General features: G+C 36.0%; 1 protein-coding gene across 1 annotated transcript in view; it reads right to left on the bottom strand.

The window, feature by feature from the left end:
- Positions 1–8,929, bottom strand: part of SEMA3E (semaphorin 3E) — a 158,361-nt gene that overhangs the window by 34,494 nt on the left and 114,938 nt on the right. The window contains exons 5-6 of the mRNA XM_009285519.1: positions 8,310–8,403; positions 920–1,039 (exon numbers count right to left, since the gene is read on the bottom strand). Coding sequence (XP_009283794.1) covers positions 920–1,039; positions 8,310–8,403 — 214 coding nt within the window. The remainder of the gene's footprint in view (positions 1–919; positions 1,040–8,309; positions 8,404–8,929) is intronic.

The raw sequence follows: 8,929 nt of genomic DNA, 5'->3' as shown, positions 1-8,929 counted from the left end.
TCAAGTCTGAGGTCAGATTCATGTAGGAAGAAGTAAGCAGCAGAAGTATTTTCTCTCTTCTGATTTGGGAGAAAACTGCCTTGAAATTGGAGGGGAAAACTTCTATGTCCTTTCACTGAAAAGATGATGCTCACCATATGAATCACCATAAAGGGCAATTATTGACTCTCCTTGCCAAGCATTAGCAGTGGCAATTATGCCGCTGTTATGATGAAACATTGCAATACTTTTGGTGCCAAACCAATCAAGATTCTGACTCTCCATTTCACAGAAAATTCAACACTTTGAAATTCAGTTACATTTCACATTGAAGAGTATGAAACAATTTCTAAATTTCCCAGTGCATGGTTTCTCTCAATATTTTTCTTGTGGAATATTTTAATTTTCTTCTTTAAAATTACCTGCTTTAACTTTTTATTTCATTTAACTATATGATCATTGTATGTTTATTATTTTGCGTTATTGCATAACATCTCTTTACTACACAACTTGGCAAAGATTGAGTTGTTTTATTGCAACATAACGACAAAATTATCTCACTTAGAAAAAAGAGTACTGTGTTCTAATTAGAAGCTCCCATTGATTAAATAGAGAATTTTAAAATATTATTTAATTATATCTGGCATATCATGAAATAGTATAGAATATCCAGAGTATAAAAGCAAATTTAAAAGTGAAAAATGAAGGACTTAGAAGTTCCACTTGTTAAATTCAGTATGTAATCAAAGTAAAGATTTCAATATGTTCCTCCTGGCAGGAGGTTCATGAAAAATTTCATGGAAAAAAGATAAGTTTAAACAAACTCATCTCCATATGAATATACCTATGCATGAACAATAACATTTTAATTTCTGGTTAAACAGAAATTCTCTAGTCATCTGAAACACCTCTGGTTCCATATTCTTCCTTCTTCCCATACCTTTCAACAGTCGCTCACTATCAGGTTCAGTTCGGAGATGGGCCATGCGATTCATGGTGCGAAATAGAGCAGCATCTCTTCCCCAGTAGTCACTGTAGAGACCAGTAAAAAGTTCACCACCTGCAGACCATAGATTAAAAAACAAAACCAAAACAAAACAATTTGGTAATGCTCTACTTATTAATTTAATTGCATATGACAGGAACCTGGCTTATTAGTATTTGCTCAAATTCAGGTAAGAAGACGAGTCAGAAGTTACATATAGTGTAAAAAGCATATGGACATTGTTCCTACCAGCACTGCAACATTTACAGTTGGAACAGCATGAGGGCAAGAATTTTAAATTTCATTCATGGGCTTGGCCTTGTTTTCAAAACTGACTTAATGACTTTGGGATAGATTCACACACAAAACATGAAGACATTAAATTAACATCTAACCACATCTGCCACAATAACAGCTGCCACATCAGGCACCTAAGTTCAAAGATCTCACTGTCATTCAGTTAGTGCCTGACCCTAGAGACACCTACCCTTTGTCAGCACCTGACTTGTCACCAGTGCAAAGACTCTGACCAGTGGTTTGCTTCTGAGCACTTCCAGACGTGCCCTGCTCTTGCTAATGAGAAGCAATGAATTGCTTAGTCCCATAACTGGAAGGGACATGTTGGGTTTATGAGGAGCCAGAAAATTCCAGGAGCCAGAAGATGGGCTGAAAATGCATCAGCAAGTCTCAGAGGATACAGCGCTAAGGAAAGGAATAGTGATAGCTGCACCAAGCCTCTGATTTGGGCTACACTGCATGGATACAGCTCTAGGCTAAACCATACCTGAATCCACAGACTGGACCTCAAACAGGGGAGTGTTTCCTCAGAATAGTTATCAGATTGGGCTCTGTGCAAAACATGGCTGAAAAATAGATTCATTAGTGAAGCACATACTGAAAATACTGGAGGTCTGGATGCAGTTATCTTCCAGCTGGAGAAGTAAGAAGCAGTACCTGCTACCTTAGAAGTGATTTCTATAAACAAGCACGTTTTATTAGGCTGAGGGGGTTTTCCAGTCAGTCTACTGGAGCTGTTCCCTTCACCTGAAATAACTACAGTTTGGGTATAACTTGCTTGCTGAGGGGCTTAGGTGTTCAGTGGACAGAGAAAAAGAGCCTATTTTCCTCTGGTCCAGCAATAACTCATTTTCATATCCTTAAAATATTCACCAGAGTAGGGACAGAACTTGAGACCTCATCCATCTTGCACAACTGGTGATGAATATTTCCTGAAAAACTTATGGGAACAGCAATTGGGTCCCATTTTCAAAGGATTTAAGTGGCATTCACAAATTAAGCAAGCATAGGAAAATATTAGAAATAATATGTTGACTGCCAATAACTGTTGAAAATCTGTAGGTAGTTGGGTACAACTGGATCATACATATGTTCAAAAATCCAGCCTATCTCTATCTGACCCATCTAATATTGTGATATCGGATATATTTTACTTTAGTGAAATACCAGCAATAATTCTACCTTATAGTTATGCCTAGGCACAATTCCCCTTAACGGACCAAGCATTAAGAATAATATATTTCATATCCTTGTGGACTTAGATTAGAAATTTTTTAGGCCCAATTTAAGAAGCAGACAGTTATTGTCACTAGGTGGCATCCTTATGTTAGAAAATAACACAGCAGGAATTAAACTGCACAAGAAGAGGGAAATAAATTATTTCCAGTTCGTGGCTAATCTGAGTGGAGGTTTCAGTGACACGGCTTCCTATCCCCTAATCAAAACAAACATGACTCATCCATTCAAATAACATTTGCTGGCATTTATAAAGGATTATAGCAAAAGCAAGAATTTTGCTTGTTGGTCTCCCTCAGTGTGAATTCTGTTTTTCTTGAGAGATACATACGAATTGAATGGTACCATAAGTCTGAATAATGATTCTGAAAAGTTTATAGTTTGGCAGCTGGGGCTGGTTCAGAAACCTCTGCTGATTCAGAGCTGAGCGTAGTTTTGCCTTAGGCTTCACCATATAAAGAATGGATATTGCCTTGTAAAATACATGGTCATGATTTAATGTAAAATATTGGCAAGTGAAATGAAAAGTAAGTATAAATTATAGCATCAGTAGAAGTTAAGGTTACCCAAAACTAATAGAGAGCTTTATTTTTTAAACAATGCAGAGCTGCTTAAACAACAGAACTTGCCAGTGTCTGAATAATGTTCCAAACAATCTTCACAACCTTAATTAATGAGTTACATTAGTCATATATCCCCCTTTAAGAATTCCATTGGAAAAACATCTCAGACTGGCTGTTTTTTTTTTTAATTATGGTGATGTGTAATACAAAACATGACATTTTTTTCCTTTCAACACTGTAATGAATCTTGGAAAATGCATCAGTGCAGGGTAAATGATTCGTCTCATATTGCTAGTGATCAGGATTGACATTTATAAGTCCAGAAGTTCAGAAGTTTGGATATGAAGCTTATTCCTTCTGTTTGACATAGGTATAAAATGTTAGTGTAGGTAGCTAACCTGCTGGTATGGCATTTTACCATATACTAAGGAAGTTATCACCGATTTTATCTGTGAGATCTTGAGGGGAGAAAATGGAAGTTCCAATCTTGGTTGGATATTATTCCATGAAAGATACAGAAATTAAATCTGATTTTTACCCTGAAGTGTTACTAAACTAAACATAAGACAAGTATCAAGTGTGAGCAGACAGGTCACCTCGCCTAAGGAAAGTGATGAGACAATACTGACGAGTGTGACCGGTAAAGATCTCAGCACAAGAACATTCAACATAATTCTGAGATCTTTTGCACTTTTGACATTAAGAGGATCTTCTCTTTTCCTCTTCAATAGTCTTTTGCACATCCTTTAAATCCACGTTATAAATTTTGAACACTGCTAGGTTTTTACAGGTGCTGACTACCTGGCAAAGATTTCTGTTCTTTTCTCCTCCATTGAAAATCTACTATTACATATCAGCTCACCCTTGTCTTGGTTGCAGGGTTTTATACTGCTGCACATCACACTGATAAACCAGTATCTTCCAATGAAAATCAGCCGAGCAATTTCACAGACCTTCACTACTCCACCCCTCTTCCAGTCTCACCTTAGCTTCACATGTATTTGACAAATTAATTGCTAAAATTTAAGTTTTAGCACAGCCTGATTAATCCTGCTAAAACATGAATAGAAACTTTCTTCTTTCCTTATTTAAACAAACAAAAAAAATCCCATGGAACTCAAAAACCAGTTTTAGCTCAAGTGATACGTGCATACTTTTTAGCTGGCATTCTTTTCAAGCAAACAAATACATCAAAGTTCAATTGGGACCACTTAAAAGATATCTTCATTTTTTGCCCTTCTCAGAGCAAAATATTAACAAAACCAAATACAAACTTTTTCTTCTGAAACCAAGAATTCCTAGATGACAACCCTTAAAGTAAAACAGATTGAAGCATGTGATTTAATTTTAAAAGCTTAATATATAGAAGGGATTTCTATAAATAGGCTGCTTCCACCTTCGAAGTGGGTTTCCTTCATTTGTTATTGGCATGTTTTGTGTACCTGCTTCAAACTGGAAGGTAATGCAAACATAAGTTATTATTCATCAGTAGTCCTTTTTGTGTAAAAGCCCCATTATATCACTTTCTACAAAGTGGACTAGCTCTGTTATGAATAAAGGAATAGAACATACTGAGTAGAACATAAGCAGCACCTTTTATGCATTTCTTTGACTGTCAGCCAGTTATTACTCACATGACAACTAAAATCAGAATACCAATTCTCATTTTTAGCAAGTGATAATTTTCACAGTAGGAAAAAACGAAATTCAAAAGAAATTAGCTATTGCTGTTAAACTTCCTCTGTATATTTGTATTTTCTATCTGTCACTCAAGTATTCTGTCTTCTGTTTGGAGAGAAAATGTATTTTAGTTCATTGTCTAGAGTAAAATAAAAGACACAAATACATGAAACTGTTTTAAAACTGTAAAATCAGAAAATATTATTGGAATGGATTCCCTGGATAGAAAAACTTATTCAAATGTGGTTTAGGTTTTTCACCACTTGCTTGTGATATATTGCAGGTAACAAAACATAGTCATAAACTAATTTCTCAGCTTCAAGAGTTAGTGTGGTCTATGTTAATTGGTGTGCATGTTCTGATATCAAAAATAGTTTTGGCTATTGAAAGCAGATGGGAGAGTTCATTAGAAATAGACCTCCAAAAGTTTTATATGCTGTTTATCTGAACATATACATTTTATTCAGCCTGTCTGCCATCCAACTTCTATTCTGTTTCCTGGTGCTGACAATAAATTGTTAAAAGCTAATTGTTCATAAATTGAGGAATTTATCACAAGCTACTTTACCACTGGTTCTGAAAACCTGTAATAAAACTTACGACAGCATAGATATTTAGTTTTAAAGCCAAGTCACGAACTATTGTTTTCTTGGAGTGGGTATTTTAACTGATGTGTTGAAATACAGGAAAAGATACAGAACAAGAGATTCTCTTTCTTCCTAAATTAATCTAGCTAAATCTGGTTCTAGTTAGTGATGGTGCAAATGATCTTACAAGATCAAGATTTTAAAAGCTTTTAAACTTTTATCAGTTATGTAAAGTTTCCTTGTTAGTCTAATCCTCACTGTTAGTCAATAGCCACGCTGGTGTAGGCTGCTGTGTTAATGTAAGTTGCAGAAGTGGAAGCAGGTTTTGAATTGTTTAGCTAGGAAGAAAAGGATGCTGGGATGTGAGAGCCTTTGCTAACAGGTTTGCATAAAACCTTTTCAAGGACATGCAGATTGGCTGAACCTACATGGGAAAGTGGAGGCAACTCTGGGGTGCAGCCTCCAAGGGCACACTGACTCCATACCAGGAGGGGATTTCACTTTCTAAGAAAACTGAAGTGCTTGAAGAAGAAGGGAACCTCCAAGCATTGGAGGAAAGACTGGAAGACCAGTCCTGGAGGGTGCACGGTGTAGTTGTCATCTCCTGTCATGGGGTCATGGCCACCATGAGCTTGAATCAGGGCTCGGCTGAATGAAGGAGCATCCCTTCCTTCAGAGTACACTTGGCGTTAGAGGTCTCAGTCTCATTTTCAAGTGTCAATTAAAAGACTCTTTAATATTCACTGTGTTTGCATCTGTGTCTTCTACCCTTTTCAAATGGATACCTACAGAGATAAAGGATATACATTCTGGAGTCTAAGGAGCAGCATTAATCCTGTTTATTCTGTAAGCTGTGTGTCTCTGATTAGTAGAAGTTAGTAGAAGACAGTAGAATACATGGAAATACAAACTTCTTTAGGATATTTTTCGTAAGTGTTGGAAGTGTTTAATTCCAATAATATAAAAAATATAAAAGCATAAATAAAATAATAAATTCTTTGAAGAATTTTGTTAAGCTTTTAAAATATCATTCTATGATCACTTGAAATTGTAACATTCCCAATGGAGGCCTAGAAAAACAGCCTTTAAATACCTTTCTCGGGTCATATTGGTTTTGATGAAGGGGTGAAAGTTTGTCTGGTTTTTGGTGTTGTATCAGTGATCTGATAAAAATGTATTTTCTCCTGTTAATCTTGCCACATTACAGAATTGTTAGCTTTGTGAGATTGATTTTATATGTCTTTGTCAGTGGATGTCCAAGACTCTGATCAGCGTTTATCAGGGAAGGGCTTATTTAATGGATTTCTCTTTCAGATAAAACTGTGAGGATCCATAGGACCTCCCATAATCCAGGCAAACTAATGAATAGGCCAGAAACACAAGGACTAACCATCAGTCTTGAAGTGCTCAGTGGAACAATCTGGCTTCCATTTAAGCAAATAAAATTCACATTGATCTCACAGTAGGAACATGATCAGGTTAATTTATTTACTTAGTTCTGTCTGAGAAAAGGTTGAGAGGGACTTCAAGATTAGACCATGAGGTTTCAGGCCTACAGCAAATTCCATCGGATGAGTCTTTGTTCCCAGGCTGAGCTAAGACTGGAATCTGTTAAAAACTGTAGAAACAATTTAGAAATAAGGGTGGAAGAAAAGCATAACAATCTGTGCTTCATGGATTTTGGAAGGTCAGTCAAAATACAGCAGTTTTTTCTGATTCTTTCATGCCTTCTTAACCCACTAACTCTTAAGAATTTGAGCCATTTTTTTTTTTTTTTTAATGGGAATGAACAATATTTTGATGAATTGCTGCAATTTGAAAGATTTGGCATTATTGGTGAAGATTCTTCTTGTAAGTAATTTGTTAATGTAAAGGAACAAATAAACCTAGCATGTAAAAATACATCTGTCACTCATGACCAATACTTCCTCACCACCATGGGTGAGCTACATCATTGTGGTTAATAATCAGAGACTTTAGCTGTCTGATTTTAAGATATGAAGTCAAATGTAAATATCAAAGGGCCCTAAAATCCTCTAAAATTTTTATCCCTGAAAAGTTGAAAAATTATTTGATCGTCAGCCTCTTTTTTCTACCTTTTTTTTAATGACTATTGCTTTTGAATGCTCAGTTTTCATCTTATTTGTGTTTTCTAAAAACAGAAATCACTGTGTTACTCCCTAAGTGCATCTAGCTTTCACCCTTTACCTGCTGTCCCAGTCTATTTTTAGTCAATGTGCTATAATATTGCCAAGACTGTGTTTGCTTGATCTCACAAAATGTTTTCAGGAAAACATTATAGAGGAAAAAACATATGGTTTGCTATACTACAACTTCAAAGGTCCCAGCCCTACAGTGATATACTTACCAGCAAGGCACAGAGGAGCACTATCTCAGCACAGCTTTCTGGCACTGCGGGACTTAGACTGAATTCTATTTTTATAACTGTCAAGTATAAGATCAACTCTCCTAGCAGAGGATCACCAGTTTTGAATAGTTTTGCTAGAAGGCAGCATTGAAAAAAAAATATTTTGACCTCAAAAGCTGTAATTTATATAAACAATAAATGCTTGATATAAAAACAGTTAAATTCACATTTTTACAAGATGCTTGTTACTCAGATTATGTCTCAGTAGATGAAAAAGGGTAAATTTTGTGTATTTGTCTCAGTGGTGTGAAAGACTAAGCTAGACATATTGCTTTGCTTTGAAGGAAAGCAGGAAATTATTGTTTCCAAAATTACACAACAATTACCTCTTCAGGATGGCACGTGTCATATAACATCTACTCACTTCAGTGGGACACCCTTGCTGGAGTTAATGCTGCCTGGGCTGTAATACTGATGTGGGCAGCACCATGAGGATTAAGTCTGACATGTGGAAGGTTGCAATGGAAGACTGACAACACTTTGGTGTGCTGAAGAAAGAGACTCAGAATGACAGATTGACAGGACCGTGAAGCTTGTGACATAAAGATCATTACCAATTAAGATGGAGGTGAAGGAAGAGCTGGGGTCAAAAGGGCACCTGCCTCGTCCTCTCTCAAATTTGTGCGATTCCAGTTGAAACAGATGATCCTTTAAAAAAAAAAAATCACAGAAAACAGCGTAAACCCTACAGGCAAAGAAAAAAGTCCTTAGAGATGAGCTTTAACTTTGTTACAACTTTGTAATGGATTGACTTCATTAGGGAAAAAAACACAATTACGATTGCTCACTGATATACTAGTAAAAAATCTCTGGGTTTCTACAAATCAACTTTGTGTGTGCACTGCCCCAAAGAAATCAGTAAAATATGCACTAAAATTGCACTTGTTTCATTTCTGTGGGAGTAGGGAGTGAAGATTCTTCTACCTTTCCTCCAAATTATCTAAACATTAAATAGATATCTAGCCATGGAATGTATTTTCCCTCTTTGAACATTTTTTTTTCCAGTAGTTGTTAAATATATCATGCTGTCTTATCTTCTCTTGGTAGCTTTGAGATGTTTATATCTCTTCTTCATAAAAGTATGTTTAGGAATGAATCCCCAATTATGGTTTTCAGAACAGATGTGATTTCTGCAGCGGATTTAACAGAATATCAGTATAAAAAGAATATTGGC

Source organism: Aptenodytes forsteri, unplaced genomic scaffold (genome assembly GCF_000699145.1).
Source record: "Aptenodytes forsteri isolate BGI_AS27 unplaced genomic scaffold, ASM69914v1 Scaffold87, whole genome shotgun sequence".
Classification (NCBI taxonomy): domain Eukaryota; kingdom Metazoa; phylum Chordata; class Aves; order Sphenisciformes; family Spheniscidae; genus Aptenodytes; species Aptenodytes forsteri.
The sequence above is the reverse complement of the archived record's forward strand: the minus strand, read 5'-3'. Positions and strand labels throughout refer to the sequence as shown.